Raw genomic sequence first — 19552 nt, 5'->3', positions numbered from 1 at the left:
TCGGTATTGTTTTACCTTGTACTACCTCAGTGCACTGTGTAATGAATTGATCTGTACAATCAGTATGCAAGACAAGTTTTTCATTGTACCTTGGTACAAGTGACAATAATAAACCAATCACAATTGTACTCAATGCCCTGAAGTTGCAATAAAATTCTAGAGCAAATTCCTTCCTCTTCTCCATTAAATTTCCACTCTGTTCTTCTGCACACTTTTATAATGGTAACGGAATCAGATTTGGGTTTACTATCACTGTCCTGTATGATGCGAAATTTGTTGTTTTGCGGCAGCAGTCCTGTGCGAAGACAAAAAAATTATTAAATTACAAAATGAATAAATAGTGCAAAACTGAAGAACAATGAGGTAGTGCTCATGGACAGTTCAGATATCTGATGACAAAGGGGAAGAAGCTGTTCCTGAATTGTAGTCTTTGTAATGCCACATTTGTGGGGAGAATAGAATTATACTCTGTAATTTACTTGGAAATTCGTTGTACTTGTGTTGCAATGTAAAGATTTCGCAGTAAGTGTGTGAGAGATACAAAATATTTCATTACAAGTATAGATTATCTTGCATTTTCATTAACAACTCTGGGTGAGAACTATTTGTAAGTTGAGTTCCAGCAAATGGGTAGCATTGGTTTCTCCTTCCCAGTTCTGATTTAAGGTGTTTGATAAGGTTCCGCATGGAAGGCTCATTCAGAAAGTCAGGAGGCATGGGATCCAGGGAAACTTGGCTGTGTGGATTCAGAATTGGCTCGCCCATAGAAGACAGAGGGTGGTGGTAGATGGAGCGTATTCTGCCTGGAGGTCAGTAACCAGTGGTGTTCCACAGGGGTCTGTTCTGGGGCCCCTGCTCTTTGATTTTTATAAATGACTTGGATGTAGAGGGGTGAGTTAGTAAGTTTGCTGATGATTCAAAGGTTGGTGGTGTTGTGGATAGTGTAGAGGTTGCTGTAGATTACAACAGGATATTGATAGAATGCAAAGCTGGGCTGAGAAGTGGCAGATGGAGTTCAACCCGGATAAGTGTGAAGTGATACACTTCGGGAGATCAAATTTGAAGGCAGAATACAAGGTTAACAGAGGGATCTTGGGGTCCACATCAATAGGGTGACAATGGCTAACACTAGGGGGCATAATTTTAAGGTGACTGGAGGAAGGTATAAGGGGGATGTCAGGGGTAAGTTTTTTACACAGAGTGGTGGGTGCGTGGAACGCACTGCCGGCAGAGGTTGTGGGGGCAGATACGTTAGGGACATTTAAGAAACTCTTAGATAGACACATGAATGATAGAAAAATAGGGGTCTATGTGGGAGGGAAGGGTTAGATAGATCTTAGAGCAGGATAAGATGTTGGCACAACGTTGTGGGCTGTAGTGTTCTATGTTCTAAAGGGTCTTCAACCTGAAATGTTACCTCTGTTTCTCCTCCTAGATGGTGTCTGATCTGCTGAATGTTTCCAGTATTTTCTGCTTTCTGTTTTGGATTTCCAGCATCTCCAGTTCTTAATTCTCTTTTCAAGGTTCAGAAACCATCTGAGAATTTCTCTTTTATATCATAGATTTTAATCAACAGTTTTAAAACACATTAAGTTCTTTGGTTCCACCTAGACATGCAAACCTTGTACTTCAAGGGCAGAGTAAGTTAAAGAGAAAGGGGCTGTCCTAATATAGAAGTACTTCTAAATTTATTTGAAACTTTTGTAGTTTCTGTTAACAGCAGTGGCACTCAATATCCAGGGGGTACAGATTTAATGTGATTGATACCAAAAAAAATTGAAGATTTTATTTATCAGACAATTTGTTATCAGAATATGCTGTCGGGTTCATTAAAGGGAATAGGATAAATATTTGAAAAGGCAAAGAAAATCCAGGGTATTTTGAAGGATCAGGAAGTGGGATGAACTGGAGAGGAGTCACAGGTGTGATGGTCCAAATGTAGGAATTTAAAATGGGAAAAGTGACAAATTAGTGATGAGAATTATTTGTACATTTTAAATTGGCAACTTTGAATTTAGACAGTGTTAATATATGTACAATCAGAGCATTGTTGGATTTGGCAGACCTGAGCAATATTGGACGGAGAAGGTGGAGCCTCATTTGAAATGTGCAGTGTAAGGGGAATGAAAGTCTGTAATTGCTTAACTCTGAGAATTGAACTAATGTACAGATAGGGATCTGTGACCTTGGGCTAGTCCGCTTTGATGAGTTTAGAAGCTGGTTTTGTGGAGTGAAGGAATTTGGCATTCCTTACCATTTTTACAAACACTTCTTGTTTATAAACATAATTTTTTTTTGCTTTTGTCTCTCCCTCCTGTGGCTCTGCCCATGGCCCCTCCCTCTAATGTTGAGGTTTGTTTTATGTAGCTTTGATGGAAGGAATTTTTTTGTAGTGTGTATGTGTTTTAAATTCCCTTTTACGCTCCTTTCACATAACTGGAGTCAGGGAGTAATACAGCACAGAAACAGGCCCTTCGGTCCAATGTCCATGCCAGTCCCGCCAAGCCAGTTGCATCTGCCTGCGTGTGGCCCATATCCCTCTAAACCTTTTCTATCCATGTATCTGTCCAAGGGTCTGTTAAATGTTGTTATTGTACCTGCCTCTACCACTTCCTCTGGCAGCTCGTTCCACATGCACACCACCCTCTGCGTGAAGAGGTCGCACCTCTGGTCCCTTTTAAATCATTCACCTCTCACTTTAAACCGATGCCCTCTAGTTATTAAATTAGCTTCTCTAGTTATTAAACTTGGTATTAAATTTGAGTTTGGATTGTAATGGCCTGGCATTAAATTGGTAAGTTGGTTTATTGTCACATGCACCTAGGTACAGTGGAAAAACTGTTTCATTCCATAAAGATCATTTCATCACATCAGTGCATTGAGGTCGTACAAGGGAAAACATTAACAGAATGCAGAATAAAGTGTTACAGTTACAGAGAAAGTGCAGTGCAGGCAGACAATAAGATGAAATGCCATGACAAAGTAGATTTGAAGTCAAGAGTCCATCTTATCGTACTAGGGGACCATTCAATAGTTTTATAACAGTGGGATAGAAGCTGTCCTTGAGCCTGGTGGAATGTGCTCTCAGGGTTTTGTATCTTCTGCCTGATGGGAGTGGGGAGAAGAGAGAATGTCCAGGGTGGGTGGGGTCTTTAATTATGTTGGCTGCTTTACTGAGGCAGTGAGGAAGTGCAGGCAGTGTCCATGGAGGGGAGGCTGGTTTCTGTGATGTGCTGGGCTGTGTCCACAACTCTCTTCAGTTTCTTGCAGTCCCGGGCAGAGCAGTTGCCATACCAAGCTGTGATGCATCCAGATAGGATGCTTTCTATTGTGCGTCGATTTTAAAAATTGGTGAGTGTCAAAGGGGACATGCCAAATTTCTTTAGCCTCCTGAGGAAGTAGAGGTGCTGGTGTACCACCTTGGCCGTGGTGTTTACGTGGTTGGACCAGGACAGGCTATTGGTGATATTCACTCCCAGGAACTTGAAGCTCTCAACCCTCTCGACGTTGGCACTGTTGATGTAAACAACAGTGTGTGCACCCCCCACCCCTTTTCCTGAAGTCAATGACCAACTCTTTTATTTTGCTGAGGGAAAGGTTGTTGTCATGACACCATGTCACTAGGCTCTCTATCTCCTTCCTGTACTCTGAATTGTTATTTGAGATTCGGCCCACTACAGTGGTATCATCTGCAAACTTGTAGATGGAGTTGGAGCAGAATCTGGCCATACAGTCATGAGTATATAAGGAGCAAAGTAGGCTCAGATTGTTGGACAGGAGAAGTGAGCAGAACAAGCAGAGTGATATTAGTTCAGTCTTCTGAATTATATTGATCATAAAAGTAGAAAAATATTAGAGGCAGATATTTTTCTGAGATATTCACAGCTGAGAACAATTATTGGTTAGGAGACTGGTGGTTACAACAATGAGGAGTTAAGAGTGAGGAATAATCAATGCATAATTCAGCAGGGGCAGTGAATACATTTCAGAACAGCTGTAATGATGTGAGCTTAAATGAAGTGCTGGGGAAACAAAATTTGGGCCATTTGTTTGTGCTTGCCTATTGGTTACTTGTGCTCACTGACCAGCATGAGCTCCCAATCCAACAATGCTTCGGTTTTTGAAAGTCCAAATCCCGATTGGCCTCATCACCCCATCTCCATAATACAGCCCGTCTTCGGGTTACAAACGCCTGACTTACAGACACTGATAGTTATGAATGAACTCCCATAATATTAAATTCAAGAGTCTGATGTACATGTTCCTATGTACAGCAGAATTAGATTCCCCTCTCTGCACTCTTAGTATTGTTCTTTCTCAGTCTTGTGTGCTTTTAATGCCATTCATTACAACACTGGTGGTATGCTTACCATAGATTGACTTTGTGTATTTTCTGACTTGTGGACAAAATCGACGTGGAAGTCTGTAAAAAGTGAACCTGTTACCCGTGATGGCCTGTACCCTTCCCCTGTTCCCTGATCTCTCTCAAACTCCTTCCTTCCCCATGCCCTCTCCCGCCCCCACCACCAATTTGGCCCAACCATCTGCTGAGATCTTGCATTTGTGTTTATTGCCCCACTGCGAAGCATGCCAGGGCTCCAACACTAAGGTGTACAAAAGATGCATTCATTCATCTGGCTGAACTTTTCCTTCTGGAGGGGTATAGGCTGGGGGCAGGTAAATGGGACTAGCCGAATAATGTTTCGGCACAGACTAGAAGGGCCGAATGGCCTGTTTTCTGTGCTGTAGTTTTTCTATGGTTTCTAACCACACATTTTCTCCAGATCAAAGGTGTAGTTATGGGTCCAACTTACTCGGTCTTTTTGTGGAATATGTGGGACAGGTTTTGTTTCAGACCAGCTCAGACCCACTTCCTCAACTCTTTATCTGGTACGTCGATGTCTGGACCGATGCTGTTTCCTGCACTCAGGCCGAAAATTTCATCACCTTTGCTGCCCATTTCCACCCTGCCCTCACCTTTATGTGGTCCATCTATGACCCTTCCCTTCCTTTCCAGACCTCTGGGAATAGACTAGCCATAATCTTCCATTACAAGCCCACAGGCTCCTGCAGCTACCTTACTTATTCTTCCTCTCACCCTGCACCCTGTAGTGACTTGATTCCATTCTCCAAGTTCCTCCAGATCCACTGCATTTGCTCCAAAGATGAGACATTTCAGAGAGGAGACTGAAATATCTTCCCTCCTTCTGCACTATGGCTTCCCCACTATCGTGGACAGTGCCCTTAACCACATCTCATCTATTTCCTGCACCCTTTGCTCTTCGCTCCCTTTCCTCCTGGATAGAGCCAAGAAAAGAATTCTGCTGGTAATCACCTCCCACCGCCTTCAACAAATCATCCTTTTCAATTTCCACCATCTCCAGCACAATCCTACCACCAGACACATTCCCATCCCCGTTCAGCATTTCAAAGGGATTGCTTCCTTCATGACTCCACTCTTCCATCTCCTGGTAACCTTTCTCCCCCTTGTTTATCAAGAACCTCTCTACCTCCAGCTCAAAAAAACACAAAATAGACAACTCTGGTTCCACTGCCCTTTGAAGAAGAGAGTTCTGAAGACTTTCAGCCCTCTGAGAGGAAAAAAAGAATTGCCTCCTCTCCCTTTAAAATGGTGACCCCAAGTTCTAGATTCTCCCCACAAGGGGAAAGCATTCTTTCCGTATTCATCTTTTCACTCATTCAGTTTTGAGCCATAAATCTTTCCAGATAGCATAATCTGGAGGCAGGAGGTATTTATTGACAGTAACAAGTTGCGCAACAGTAGTTGCCAAGGCTATATTTAGGAATCATGACAGTTTGCTTGACATACATGGAATTAAGGTTAGCTGTGGGAAGCTCAGAACACTGTGAATTCATTGAGAGATGTTTGTTTTAGATGGCTAAATAGATCCTGTTATTTATTTCCCAGCACTATATCCTATTGTAAAATACATTATGGTGTTAGGACATTATTCTGTGAGAATGGAAAAGGTCATCGACTATTTAGATTTGGTAAGATTTTGCTTTCTGGACCAACCTACCTCGTGGGACCTTGTCAAAAGCCTTGCTAAACTCCAGTGTGGAACTTGCATTTTAGAATCCACTGCATCGAGGCAAACAATTCATGCGTTACTATTACTTGAATGATATGACTTTTAAGGTTTTTCTTCCAATTATGGAAGAGTCAAAAGAGAGAAATTGTTTCCAATAACTGAAGGGCCTTGAGCTGAGAAACACTGATTATATTTAAATTCATTCTCCTGCTGCAGCAAGGGTAAAGATGTCATATTTAATTTCCTAAAGAACATCTCTGAACTAACTGGGTTTTTACAATAATCTGACAACACATCACTTTTACTGATTCCTTTTTATTTACAGACTTTTTTTTAAGGAAATGGAAACTGAATTCATTGTCAAAGTGCTTTCTTATAATTACAAAGAAATGTAGAATATAGAAGCAGGAACAGGAATAGACCATTTCACCCTTCAAGCATGCTCCACCATTTAATATGATCACAGCTTGATCATCCAAATTCAGTATCCTGTTCCAGCTTTCATAGAACAATCCAGCACAGGAACAGGCCCTTTGGCCCATGATGTTTGTGCCCATCTTGATGCCAAACTAAACGAACCCCACTTGCCCACATGTCTCTATCCCTCCATTCCTTGCCTCTTCATATCCCTCTCTAAATGCTTCTTAAATGTTGCTATCGTACCCGCTTCCACCACCTCCCCTGGGAGTGTGCTCCAGGCACCACTCTGTTTTAAAATAAAAACAAGCCTCACACGTCTCCTCTAAGCTTTCCCCCTCTCACATTCAAGCTATGGTCTCTAGTATTTGATATTTCCACTCATATCCCTTGATCTGTTTCTTTGGGGGGGGGGAGGGAAATGTATATGGCTTCATCTGCTTTATGTGGTAGAGAGTACCCCACTTTCACTGCTCTCCAAGAGATGAAAATTCTCCTGTCTTAAATGGCTTGCCCTTCATCCTTAGACTGGACAGAGAGTCCATAACCATTGGGAACAAATCACGAGGGGATAGATAAGGTGAATGGTCCGTCTTTTAACCCAGGGTGGAGTTGTCTAAGATGGAGGGTAGTGGTGGGAGGGTGTTATTTCTGGCTGGGTTGGTATTGGTTTGTTATTGTCAGTGGTGTTCTGCAGGAGTCGGTGCTAGTAATTGTTTGTTGTTGTCACGTGTACCAAGGCACAGTGAAAAGCTTTTGTTTGCATGCCATCCAGACGGATCATTCCATACATAAGTATATCAAGGTAGTACAAAAGGAAAAGAATGCAAAATGTAGTGTTACAGTCACAGAGAAAGTGCAGGCAGGCAAAGTGCAAGGGCCTTGACGAGGTAGATTGAGAGATCAAGAGTTCATCTTGATCATATAAGAGGTCCATTAAAGAGTCTTATCACAAACAACACAGATGGCACTGTTATGTATACAAATGACCTGGATGAAAATGTAGGTGGGTTGGTTAGTAACTTTACAGAAGACACGAACATTGATGAAGTTGTGGACAGGGAAGAAGGTTGTCAAAGAATACATCGGGATATTTATCAGTTACAAATATGGGCAGAAAAATGGCAGATGGAGTTTAATCTGGGCAAGTGTGAGGTGTTGCATTTTGGGAGGTCAGATGTAAAGGGAAAGGTATATAGTTAATGGCAGGACCCTTGCCAGCATTGATGTACAGGGGGATCTAGGGCGTCCAAGTCCATAGCTCCCTAAAGGAGGCAACACTGTTAGATGGTGGTAAAGGAGGCGTATGGCATGCTTGCCTTCATTGGTTGGTGCAATGGGTATAAGAGTCAGGAAATTGTGTTGCAGTTGTATAAAACTTTGGTTAGGCTGCATTTGGAGTATTGTGTAGTGTTCTGGTCACCCCATTAGAGGAGGGATGTGGAGGCTTTGGAGATGGTTCAGAAGAGGTTTACCAGGATGCTGTTGGGATTAGAGGGTATTAGCTACAAGGAGAGGTTGGACAAACTTGGGTTGTCTTCACTGGAGCGTCACAGGTTGAATGGATAGAAGTTCATAGAACTGTGAGAGGCATAGACAAGGTAGACAGCCTTTTTCCCAGGGTAGAAATGTCAAATACTAGATGTACACTTAAGGTGAGGAGGGAAAGTTTAAAGATGATGTTTGAGCCAGTTTTTTCAAACAGAGTGGTGTGTGCCTGGAACATGCTGGCAGGGGTGGTGGTAGAGGCCGGTCCAATTACAATGTTTAAAAGACTCTAAATGAAGAGATGGTGTACCAAAGCAAAACTCCCTCTGCTGGAGCTTTATAAATCTTTGGGCCTCAAAATGAATGCAAGTATCCAAAGTACAGAGGAGGTCTAACAAGATGTTTTGAGGGCTGAAAAATTTCACTTTTTTTTAGGAAAGATGGGAAAATTCAACTTCTTCATTGAATAGAGGAGTTTAAGAGGTGACTGGATTGAAATTTATGCTGTGTTTTAATAAAGTAGATGAGGGAGGGGGAAATAACTACATAACTCCCTTGGGTGAATAAGAATAGACCATTTGAGCCATTGTGCCTCCTCTCCATTCAATGAGATCGTAGCTGATCTTTTACGACAGTGCTGCATCTCAATAACTAAAAATTTAATGATCTCTTGTCATCCAAGGAGCCTCTGCAGTCCACTTGGATAGTGTATTCCAAAGATTTTCTAAATAAAGAAATGGCTCATCGCTGTCCTGAATGGCCATCCCTTTATTTTGAGACCCCTGGTTCTCTCCCCTGCCTGGGGAAACATCAGCTTCACCTTATCAGGCCCTTAGGAATGTTGTATCTTACAAAAAGATTGCTAATCATTCATCTAAGCTGCTTAATCTCCCCCTGTATGACAAACCCACTATTCCAGGAATCATTCTAGTGAACCTTTGCTGGGCTCTCTATTTTAAATAGTATGTACAGGCCTGGTCTCCCTTTTCCAGATGCAACTCTTGTACTCAAATCTTTTTGAAATAAATGCAAACATATCGTTTGCCTTCCTAATTACTTTCTGAATCTGTGTATTAACTTTGTCATTCTTTTCAAGGACACCCAGATCCCTCTGAACAACAATTTGTAATCTCCTGCCATTTTAAGAAAAACATACTCCACCTTTTCCATTTCTATTTTTTGCTGCCAAATTAGCTGACCTTCATTTTTCCACATTATATTGCATCTACCGTGTCCTTCATTTAGCCTATTTATATCCCCTAAAACCTAAGCATCTGGTCTCCTAGTTGTGTAATGTTAGCAAACTTAGATATATTATGCTTGATCCGGTCATCCAAATCATTGATTATAGATTTTAACCGCTGTGGCCACTGTGACATCCCATGTTACAGTCTTCCAACCTGAAAATGAACCTGTTGTTCTGACTCTTTTCTATCAATTAACCATTGTCAATCCATACTAGTATGTTTTCCAATTTTGCTTAATAAACTCGTGTGATATCCTATCAAAGACCTTCTGAAAGTCCAAAAATACCCCTATGAACTGGTTCACCATTTATCTGTTCTGATGGCTCCAAAGCCCTGGACGCTGGAAAGTTTAAATAAAAGACAATTGTGGAAATAGTCAAAAATCCAGGTAGGACTTTCACAGTAAATGGTAGGGTCCTGGGGAGTGTTGTAGAACAGAGGGACCTTGGAGTACAAATACAGGGTTCCCTGAAAGTGGAGTCACAGGTAGACAGGGTGGTGAAGAAGGCTTTTGGCACGCTGGCCTTCATAAGTCAAAGGCATTGAGTATAAAAGTTGGAAGGTCATGGTGCAGTTGCACAGGATGCTGGTGACGCTGCACTTGAAGTATTGTGTTCAGTCTTGCCATGGGTTTAAGGTGAGAAGGGAAAGATTTAATAGGAACTTGAGGGGTAACTTTTTTTTAAACAAAGGCTATCAGTGTGGAATGGGCTGCCAGATGAAGTGGTAAGGCAGGTACAATAACTTTGAAAAGACTGTTGGATAGGAAAGGTTTAGAAGGCTATGGGCCAAATGCTGGCAAATGGGACTAGCTTGGATGGGGCGTGGACCAGTTGGACTGAAGGGCCTGTTTCCATGCTGTATGACTCCGACTCTCAGTTCAATCAGTAACTGTGGAGGCAAGAAAAACTGATTTAATATTATTGCCTGATGGTCTCTCATCTGCACTGATCAATTCTGATGCAAATTGAAAAGGATGGTTATCTGAAAATTAATAAAGTTAGGGTTAAGGACTGTAACATGGCTAATCAGAAGATGAGATGCTTTTGTTTTGAGCTGAGTAGGAACAGTTCAAGAGGCCCACGACCGGCGTCTGAAAATGTACCAATCGACTGTAATCTCAATACATCGGAAAGATTGACAGAGAATAAGAAATGAGGAAATTAAATTAAAAGGGAAATTGGGAAAGCAAAAAAAAAGCCAAAGAAGATCCAAAATTGTTTTATAATTACATAAAAGGAATAATTAAGCAAAGAATTAAGACTGTCAGGAACTGAAAAGGAAATGTGTGTGGAGGGGGAGGGTGTTGGTAAGATTCCAAATGAATATTTTGCTGCTGTTATCACAGGGTAGAGTCTAATGTTGTAGTTAAACGAATGGGTGTAAAATATTAGATGGGATAATCATAGAAGGCGACATATTAAGGTCTGACAATTTATCAATGAATACTCATTGATAAATTGTCAGACCTGCGTGAAAAGTACATATCCCAGATTCTCAAAAGAAACGAGAGGAAATTGCAGAGACTCTGGCTATGGTTTTTAAAATTATTTCTGGTTGTAGGAGTGGTGCCAGAGGATTGAAGGACTGATAACATTGTACTGTTGTTTAAAAAGGGAGGTCAGGATAATACAAATAATTATACGCCAGTTTGTTTAATCTCAGTGGCGGACAAATTATTGGAATCCATTTTATGGGACAGTATAAACCTTTTCAGAAAAGCACAGATTGATCAGGGTAGTCACCAGGGATTTAAGGGAAGGTCATGTCTGACTCACGATTGACCCTGCTTGTTACCATCTCAGACTTTAATGATAGCAGAGCCCTTGAGGCAGTCCTTGAGGATTGCAGCAAGGCTTTTGACATGCCAGACTCATCAAATAAAAAAAGTGAAAGCTTGTGGGATCCAAGAGAATTGGTCAATTTTGGAGCTAATTTGTCAATTGTATGATGGCTCTTTCTGTGATTATAAGGCTTTGCCGGTGATTTTTTCCAATAGGATTCCACTTTCAACCCTTTTTATAATGTAATTTAAATCTAAATGTAAAGGGTGTAGTTAAAAATAGGTTTGTGAATGATACAAAAATTGGCTATGTACATAACAGTGAGGAGGAAAACTTGTGATTTAACAGCATTAACGTACACAGGGGTCTTGGGATCCAAGTCCATATCTCTCTGAAAGTGGCAACGCAAGTAGGGAGAATGGTAAAGAAGGCGTATGACATAGTTGCCTTCGTTGTTAGGGACATCAAGTACAAGAGTCAGGAAGTCATGTTGCAGCTGTATAAAACTTTGGTTAGGCCGCACTTGGAGGCCTGCATGCAGTTCTGGTCGCCCCACTACAGGAACTGTGAAGAGGCTGGGGAGAGGGTGCAGAAGAGGTTTACCAGGATGTTGCAGGATTAAGAAGTCAGTAGCCGTAAGGAGAGGTTGGACAAACTTGGGTTGTTTTCTCCAAAGTGTCAGAGGCTGAGGGGAGACCTGATAGAAGTTTATAAAACTGAGAGGCATAGATAGGATAGACAGCCAGAATCTTTTTCCTAGTGTAGAAACATTGAATACTAGAAAGCATAGCTTTAAGCTGAGAGGGAGAAAGTTTTGAGGGGATGTGCGGGGTACGTTTTTTTTTGTAGAGTGGTAGGTGCCTGGAATGAGCTGCCGGGTTAGTAGTGGAAGCAGATATGATAGTGGTGTTTACCAGTGCTTCTAGATAGGCACATGAATATGCAGGGTATGGGGGGATATGGATCAGGTGCAGACAGAAAGGGTTAGTTTCAGCGTGGTCTGATTTCCTCCCACATTCCAAAGACGTACGGGTTAGGAAGTTGCGGGCATGCTATGTTGGTGCTGGAAGCGTGGCGACGCTTGCGGGCTGCCCCCAGAACACTCTACGCAAAAGATACATTTCACTGTGTTTCGATGTACATGGGACTAATATCTTGTGTGTAACTTGGAAGGGAACCTGCAAGTGATGTTGCTTCCATGCCCCTGCTCTCCTTGTCCTCCTTGGTGTTGGAGCTGGCTGCTTTGGGAGGTGCTGTTGGAGCAGCAGTGCAATTTGTCCTTAGCACACTGCAGCCATTATGTGCCAGTGGTGAAGGGAATGAATGTTTAAGGTGGTTTGATGGTGTGCCAGTGAAGTAGGCTGCTTTGTAATGGCATCAAGCTGCTGAGAGTCATTGGAGTTGCATTTATCAGGTGGAAAGTGTACCATCGTGTTCCTGACTTGTACCTTGCGGAAAGGCATTCGGATGTCAGGAGTTGACTAACTGCAGAATACCCGGCCTGTGACCTGCTTCAGTAGCCACAGGCTTTATGTGATCGGTCCACTTCGTTTCTAGCCAGCAGTGAATATAGAACACGGAATAGTGCAGCACAGGCTGACCACGATGCCAATCCAAACTAATCCTGTCTGCCTGCACGTGACCCATATCCCTCTATCCCCTGCCTGTTCATGTGCCTGTCTAAATGCCTCTTAAATGTTAATAGCGGGTCTGCTGCCACCACTACTTCTGGCGGTGAATTCCAGGCACATACCACACTCTGCGGGGAAGGAAAATATATATTTACAGGATATTGATGGGGGTCCAGGCAATGGTCATGACAGTGAGCATCAAAGGTGAGGAGTTAATTTGTCTGGAGAAACAAAGGACTGCAGATGCTGGAATCCGGATGAAAAACATTGAGATGCTGGAGGAACTCAGCAGGCCAGGCAGCATCCGTGGAGAAAAGCAGGCTGTCAACATTCCCTTCAGGACTGAAGATAGGAAAAGGGGAAGCCCGATATATAGGAGGGAAAAGCAGAGCAGTGATAGGTGGACAAAAGAGGGGAGGTGGGGTGGGCACAGGGTGGTGATAGGTAGATGCAGGTAAGAGATAGTGATAGGCAGATGCCAGGGAGAGCAGATCCACTGGGGAATGGGTCAAAGGTAAGGAGGAAAAAAGAGAGAGGGGCTAGGAAAGGGAAGAAGAAGGCATGATAGGGGTGGAGGTGTTTGGGGGGGGGGGGTGTACTTAAAGTGGGAGAATTCAGTGTTCAGGCCGTCAGGCTGCAAAGTTCCAAGAGGGACAATGAGGTTCCTCCAGTTTGCACTTGGAATTCTCCTGTCAGTGGAGGAGGCCGAGGTCTGACATATCAGTGATGGAGTGGGAGGGGGAGTTGAAGTGACTGGCAACGGGGAGATGCAGATCGCGGTTACGGACAGAGCGCAGGTGTTCTGTGAAACGGACACCTAGTCTGCGTTTGGTCTCACCAATGTAGAGGAGGCCACACTTGGAGCACCAAATGCAGTCGATGGTATTAAGGGAGGTGCCGGTGAATCTCTGACTCACCTGAAGGAACTGTTTGGGTTAATTTGTCTCTTGTTGAGTTAAGAGCAAATTTACAAGGATGTCGGCAGGACTGGATAACTAGCTGTGTGAAAATCAGATAAGCAGCGTTATTTTCCTTGGAGCAGAAGAGGTGGAGGAAGACTTGTACATGAAACTACAGTGAGTGAGTGAGTGAGGGGGGGGGAGCCACGTCCTTGAGCAGAGGAGAGCCACGTCCTTGGGCAGAGGAGACACTGCGGCTGGAGTGGGACTTGAACCTGCGGCTGGAGTGGGACTTGAACCTGCGGCTGAGTGTGTGTGCAGCAGCCCGAGGGAGGGAGGGAGGGAGGGAAGCGACGTAACAGGAAGAGGCGGCAGCCCGGGCCCAGCACCGTTTCTCCCTGTTAGTTCGCTGTTGTTTTTGTTCGGTCCCTCCCCGGGCAGGCGGCGAAGCGGCGGCGGGGGTGCAGCTGGCTCCGGGCACGTAGGTAGGCGCGGCGCGGCGTGGCGTAGGGAGAGCGAGGGGAAGCTCCCCGGTCCAGGCCGGGGATCGGGCCCGGGCCTCCACCTCTGCACCGACTGCATTGGGGGGGGGGGGGGATCCAGCCGTGGGCCGGCAGCGCCTGCACCAATGCAACATGATCCTTCCCTGCAAACAAAACCCCCGGCGATTGTTGCCAATTCTGCGGCGCTAAAGAATGTTTGTTTCCCACCAAAAATAACCCGGAGGCGGGACCCTGTGTCCATGCTGCAAATGGATCCTTTATTTACCAGGCAGGCCGCTTTGTTGCATTTTGTTGTAACTAATATATTCATTGCACAGATCGGGCGGAATCTGTGGCCACACCCTCTCTGAAATAACAGGAGCCTGCCGTCGTTTCTGTGCGAGCAACTGGGGCGCGCTGTTCCCGCGTCGCCTTCGCCCGGGCCTGTCCCGGGACCGTGCAAGGGAAGGCGAGGAGGGCATGTTCCCGAGGCAGAGTGGCTGCCCCGCTCCACACGGCAGCAGCCTGCCAGCTCCGATGGTCAACGGCCTCGCTGGCTTCTGAAAAACTGAACACTCAACAGTCTGGGGACACGGCCAAGTCTGGCGTTAATTGCCCATTCTTGGTCACTCGAAATCCCTTGCAGAGCTGCAAGGAAAAGGGGGTGGGGAGAAATGGGACTGACGGGGTTGTTCAGCGAAGAGCTGGCACAGTGTCAATGGATAAATGACAGCCTCATTGCCACAGAACTGTTGTGGTGACAGAGCTACCGTGGTACAACATAGGGGTTATCTTTGCCTCTGAAGAGGAGATTTAAAATTGTTTTAGAAAAGGTTACCTTAAGTCTAAAGTTGCTGTACAAAAAGAATGTTTAACTGATATATTTTAGAAGAGGAAATCTTACCCAGTTTGGACTTATTTACAATTCCAATGTTGGTGTGACATTGGAGCTGTACATAGGTCCAGACTGGGTAAGATTTCCTCTTCTAAAATATATCACTTAAACAATTTTTTACAGGAACTTGAGACTTTCAAGGTAACCTTTTCTAAAACAATTTTTTTCAAGTCTCTTTATTTTTAAACAAGCTTAATTTCTAGAGCCCTGTTGGGATTTGATCTTCCATTTTCAATTAGCACAAATCTCGAGTGCAAGAAGCAAATAAAAATGCAGATGCCGGAACTCTGAGACAAAAACAGCAGGACAGGCAGCATCTGTGGAGGAAACAGAAGCAAAGTTTCAAGACGATGATACTTTTTCAGTTCTGATAATGCTTTTGCAGAGGAAATGTCTGTGATATGGCGAAGATGAGTGTTGTCCTGCTACTGATTTCTTTGGGTGCCTGCAGTAAGAGGGAAAAGAAACAGAAACCCGTGTTGGATTTGTGAGAAGCCGAGCACAGCACTTGCTGGAAGACCCAGCTGATGAGCCAGCATCTGTGGAGGGAGGAAAACTGGCCCTACCTCAGAACTGGCCGGTTCTGGCACAAACAGGAACGTTTGGTCACCCAAAGTCATGGTCATAGCAGAGAAACAGGCTGTTAGGGGGCACCCTTCTGAATTAATCCCATCTTCCAGCACTTGGTCCACAGCCTTCTATGCCTAAGTGATTTTGTGCTTGTCTGGACACCACTTAAATGCTTTTAGCAGCCCAGCTTCATCCACTCTCTCAGGTACTTGTCACTCTTTGGGTGATGAAGGTCCCCCTCGTATCCCCTCTAAATCTCTTTTCTCCCTTTACCCAGAATCTATGTCCTCTAGTTTTATCTACTTCAGATATGGGGAAAAGTCTCCTGCAGTCTACCCTATCTATACCCATCATAATTTTGTATATCCCAATCATGTTCCCTCTTAACCTCCTCTGCTCCAGGGAGAACAGACCCAGCTTTTCCCAGTCTCTCCTCTTAACAGTTGCTCCATCGCAGGCAACATATCAGTGAAGGTCCTCTGCTCCCTTTCCAGCACCATCACATCCTTCCATGTTACCATAGGTAACCAGTACATGGTAACCAGTACTGTGCACGGTACTCCAGCTGAGGTCAGACCAAGGTTTTATAAAGTTGAAGTGTAACCCCCCCCACTTCTGTGTTCAGTGCCCTGTCTAATAAAGGCCAGTATCCTGTATACCTTTTAGTTATATTATCTGTCTTTTTTGTCATCTTCAAGGATTTATGGACTTGTACTCCAAGGTCCTTCTGTTCCTTGATATCCCCAAGACTCTACCATTCAATGTGTATGCCTTAGCTTATAAAATACATCACTTACGTTTGTGTGGATTAAAACTCCAACTGCCACTCTTCAGCCCATTTCACCAACACAGCAGCCTAAAACCACCTTTCACACCATCGATAACTCTGTCAATCTACGTCATCCTTGATTAATTAAATGTTAATTTGCCTTGGATCCATGGTCCTAATATTTTGAACCAGTCTCTCACGTGGCACCTTGTCAAAGGCCTTACTAAATTCTATGCTAGTCACATCTACTCCCCTGCCCTCATCAATACACTTTGTTACCTCTTCAAAGAATTCATTCAAATTGCTGGGACAGGATCGACCCTCGACAAAGCCATGTTGGCTGTCCCTGATTCGTCCCTGCCTTTCCAAGTGATTATTAATCCTCTCTCTTGGAATTTTTTTCAAGCATCTTCCGTACGACTCCAGTCATCTGGCACCTTGCTCGTGTCTAGTGAAGATTTAAATCTCAGCCAGAGCTGCAGCGATCTCTTTCCTTTCCCAGAGAAGCCTGGGAGAAATCCCATCCTGTCCTGGGGATTTATCCACATTTAAGCCCACTAAGACATAAGAGTACCTCCTTTATTTATGATGTTATGTTTCGTTGGGACAGAGGAGGCAAAGACGTATTAGAGTGGGGCAACAGGGAGTAGAAACTGAGTTACCCTTGCATTCTGGATGGAGGTATCCTGTGGAGCTGCCATTGATTGTGCTTCAGGTTTTTCCATATTAGAGAACACACAATGGGCACTGAATGGAGTCCTTGCAGAAAGCAGAGTGGGAGGATGGGCTGTTGAGACGTGTAGTCTGTTCTGATGATGACATTTTCCACACCATTGTTTTCCTTAATTGTGGCTTCCCATCTGCCATAGTTGACAGGGTTCTCAAGTATCTGCACTTCTCTCTCCACCAACCAATCGGTTTCTCATGGCACTTTACCAAGCAACTGGAGGAGATGCAACACCTGTTCTTTTAACTCATACCTTTCCAACATTTAGGGATCCAAACAGTTCTTCCAGCTGAAGCAGCAATTCACTTGCACTTTTTCCAGTCCAGTGTATTACATTGGGTGTTCATGGTGTGGTAGTCTCTATCGTGGAGAAAGCATGCAGATTGGGTGACCGCTTTGCAGAGCATCTCTGTTCAGACTACAAGACTGTTGCCTTCACTCTCCATTCCACTTTCACTCTGCTCTCCTGTGTTATCTCAATAATGCCCAAAGTAAGCTCAAGGAAGAGCACATCCTCCACCTAGGTGTGTGGCAGCCCCAGGGACCCAATGTTGAATTTGAGGATTTCGATAATGAGCTTTTCCTGTTTGGTATTGGTTTATTATTGTCATTTGTACTGAGGTGCAGTGAAAAACTTGTCTTGCATACCGATTGTACAGGTCAATTCATTACACAGTGCAGTTACACTGGGTTAGTACAGAGTGCATTGATGTAGTACAGGTAAAAACAATAACAGTACAGAGTAAAGTGTCACAGCTACAGAGAAAGTGCAGTGCAATAAGGTGCAAGGTCACATTGAGGTAGATCGTGAGGTCATAGTCCATCTCATTGTATAAGGGAACCGTTCAATAGCCTTATCACAGTGGGGTAGAAGCTGTCCTTAAGTCTGGTGGTACGTGCCCTCAGGCTCCTGTATCTTCTACCTGATGGAAGAGGAGAGATTGTCCTGGGTGGGTGGGGTCTTTGATTATGCTGGCTGCTTCACCAAGACAGTGAGAGGTAAAGACAGAGTCCAAGGAGGGGAGGCTGGTGTCCGTGATGCACTAGGCTGTGTCCACAACTCCCTGCAGTTTCTTGCGGTCCTGGGCAGAGCAGTTGCTGGACCAAGCTGTGATACATCCAGATAGGATGCTTTCTATGGTGCATCGGTAAAAGTTAGTGAGAGTCAAAGGGGACAGTTTGTGAAAGGACTAGGCAGCTCAGCCTCTGAACAACTTGGCCTCTTTCTTCACAGATGCTGCCTGATCTGCTGGGTGTTGCCAGCAATCTCTTTTCAGAATTCCAGCAAATGCTGTGCTCCATTTCTCAAGGTTCCAACACGTTCTCTTCTCCCTCCCTAACTGCAGGTGTTGAAAGTAATTGTTACTGGGAGCACATTGGTCTCCACCTTATCGCACATATTCCCTCTGATCTATTTATCCCTCCTCCTCTAACTTAAAACACACTTGTTTTATCCCTTTTCCAGTTCCAAAGAAGGAACCTTGACGCAAAACATTGTTTATTTCTCCACAGATGCTGCCCAACCTCCTGAAGGTTTTTGACATTTTCCATTTTTGTCTCTGGGCTACTAATCCAGTGATATCTACTGCATGACTATACCTGGGATATATCTACAATATTTTAAGAAACAGCATTTCCAAATCCCCATTCATCATCTCTGCCTTTCAGAGCACTGGGTCAGCCAGTGAAGAATGATGTAGAGTGATTGTTTTATTGTGTGTAGCTTTGTTGGGATTCTGACACATGTTTTGGAAGGAGGTTTTACCTTACAACTGGGGATGAAGTTGGACTTTGCCTTTTATTTCCATGCTGTGTTTTGCAGTGATGTTGATTAGGATTCATTGCGCACAGGCCTCATAACGGGCTTCAACTTTTTATTTTGACTGCAGTTTGTTCCTGGTTGCATTTTCCCCGACCCACTTGATACGCTTGCCCTATTTTTTTTTGAAAACAAACGAATTTGATTTTGAAACTTTATTGTGTCATTGGGAATCCCTCTTGAAGCTGCTCATTGAGGAACTTTATATTTGCAGCAACATTTTGACAGGGTGGAGCTCAAACTTTCCCGTGCAGCGATGCGGAGTTTTTGGGTATTACTGCACTCTTGCTGGGACAGTTGACATCATGCCAGGCAGCTAATGTATATCCTGGGCTGTAACAAGATGAAAGGCTCTTCTGGTCTCCTAATTGTGTGGATCTTGAAGTTTCCCGGCAGTGGTTCAGGAAGCCTCGGACTTTTGGGGGAAGAGCAATTAATTTTTTCCTTCCTAGAGATGCCCACAATCTGCAAATTGAAAATGGTTTCTAACTCTAGCAGTCTGTTGGGTAGTAAGTTGACAAGTTCTTTTTTTAATTAACGCATTCTTCTGCACCAGCTGGAGCCTGACTTCCATCCCATGACGTGTCATGTATCTCTTGTCCCTGTGGTTAATGGATTTTCCTTTTATTTCCAGATACCCTAACAACACAATGGCAGTGCACAGGACTAAGGCTGAGGCCTTGGTGAAATGGGTAAGCATTCAACTCCATTGTTTGTCTGGTGGGGAATGGCAAAGAAACAGGTCCTTCAGCCCACCATGTCCATACTAAC

The 19552-nt window shown here is 44.0% G+C and overlaps 1 protein-coding gene across 4 annotated transcripts in view; it reads left to right on the top strand.

Annotated features, from left to right (window-relative positions):
• numa1 (nuclear mitotic apparatus protein 1) overlaps positions 1-19552 on the top strand; it is a 96110-nt gene that overhangs the window by 5183 nt on the left and 71375 nt on the right. Inside the window, exons 1-2 of one of the 4 annotated variants that reach the window (XM_052025820.1) lie at positions 684-809; positions 19416-19473. In XM_052025820.1, coding sequence (XP_051881780.1) covers positions 19432-19473 — 42 coding nt within the window. In that variant the 5' untranslated portion in view covers positions 684-809; positions 19416-19431. Of the gene's footprint in view, positions 1-683; positions 810-13890; positions 14005-19415; positions 19474-19552 lie in introns of those variants that run through there. The other 3 variants (XM_052025816.1, XM_052025818.1, XM_052025817.1) reach the window with 3 other exon arrangements.

The sequence above is a fragment of the Pristis pectinata genome, chromosome 11 (genome assembly GCF_009764475.1).
Source record: "Pristis pectinata isolate sPriPec2 chromosome 11, sPriPec2.1.pri, whole genome shotgun sequence".
Lineage (NCBI taxonomy): Eukaryota > Metazoa > Chordata > Chondrichthyes > Rhinopristiformes > Pristidae > Pristis > Pristis pectinata.
The sequence above is the reverse complement of the archived record's forward strand: the minus strand, read 5'-3'. Positions and strand labels throughout refer to the sequence as shown.